The sequence below is a fragment of the Aptenodytes forsteri genome, unplaced genomic scaffold (assembly GCF_000699145.1).
Source record: "Aptenodytes forsteri isolate BGI_AS27 unplaced genomic scaffold, ASM69914v1 Scaffold15, whole genome shotgun sequence".
NCBI lineage: Eukaryota > Metazoa > Chordata > Aves > Sphenisciformes > Spheniscidae > Aptenodytes > Aptenodytes forsteri.
This window is the reverse complement of record NW_008795129.1, coordinates 21,160,718-21,162,098: the sequence shown is the minus strand read 5'-3', so window position 1 is coordinate 21,162,098 and position 1,381 is coordinate 21,160,718. Positions and strand designations below refer to the sequence as shown.

Genomic DNA, 1,381 nt, shown 5'->3' with positions numbered 1-1,381 from the left:
TTTGTTGGTTCCCCCCCCCCCCCCAAAAAACATGCACTTCATTGACTAGCAGTATTGTTTGCCAGCTTAACATCAACTATTTTGTAAAGTGATTTATAAATCAAAGTATTACTGGACTTTCAACCATAAGTGAAGCTGCTGGACAAGAATAAGTCATGTTAATTTGAGACAGACTGTAATTTTACCTAAGAGATGCAAACAAATTGTACTGACAAGACATGACTCAAGTATGAAAACATAACACAAGAAAGACCAGTATGAAAAACAGTTCTTTGGATAAACACAGATAACAATGGTATTTGATGTTTACGTATAAAGTTTTTCCAGCCTTTTAAAAAAAGCTCATGAAGTGTACTGTAGTCAGATAGCCAGCCTGGTCATATGCATGCTTAACTGGCTTTTTCGGCATAACATGGATCCCAGTTTTAGGAAGCTGTAACATCTGTGCAACCTGCCACGTTTAGTGAAACATCCAGCTGTTTAGAGTATTTTTAACTTATAAGCAGGTACACTGTGTTCCTTTACATCTAAGCTACGTATATTAGTCAAAGCAAGCTGATTTCTAAGGATGGTATTTCATTTTATAGACACCTTTATTGACTAACCTCCCAGATAAGATATTATAATTACCATTGTTTCAAAGTTTCCATTAACACAACTATCTACAATTTTTGTTCCCACTACCTTCTCTGCAGCCTGATATTAATACACGTAGGCCCCCTCTGTAGTTGTCACTTATACTGCCTATAGTTACTAAAAAATTTTGATAGCAATTTACAAGTGTAGACACCTGTTCAATTTCTCCTAACAGAGGAGACCACAGAATACATTCGTTCAAAGATGCAATCACCATTTACCAGAAACACTGGCAAGCATCACATATATGTTGGCTGACACCAACGCAAGATGGCCCTTTTTATTTAATGATGCTCCAGTCAGGGTGACCAGATGCATTTCAACATCATAAACTATTCAGGTTAAGCACGGGGAGTAGGCAGGGGCAGCCCGACTTTATTTTGCAGAGAAACAAACACATCGCGCAAGAAAAGCAATCCCTCGGCCCGCAGAAGGTACGTTTCTCGCTGGGCCACCGGTGCCAGGACACGCGTGACCTTCTGCACCGCGGCTCGCCCCGGTACAGCGCGCTGGGCAGCTGCCTCCCGCAGCGCGGAGCCATCCTCGCGGGGACGGCGGCGGCAGCTGGGCTTGGCCTCAGCGGGCCGGGGCGATGGGGAGAGGCGCTCACCCGCCGCCCGCGCAGGGCTGAGCCCCGCAGGACCGACCTGCGGCACCTCCAGGGAGGCCCTCGGCGCACAAGCCCTGCCGCCCCCCGCCCTCACCCGGGGCTCGACACCGCGACCGGGCGCTCACGGAGCAACTG

The 1,381-nt window shown here is 46.9% G+C and overlaps 1 protein-coding gene across 1 annotated transcript in view; it reads right to left on the bottom strand.

Annotated features, from left to right (window-relative positions):
* Window positions 1-1,177, bottom strand: part of INPP5F (inositol polyphosphate-5-phosphatase F) — a 47,486-nt gene extending 46,309 nt beyond the window's left edge. The window contains exon 1 of the mRNA XM_009277917.2: window positions 1,075-1,177. Coding sequence (XP_009276192.2) covers window positions 1,075-1,177 — 103 coding nt within the window. The remainder of the gene's footprint in view (window positions 1-1,074) is intronic.
* Between the last annotated feature and the right edge of the window lie 204 nt (window positions 1,178-1,381).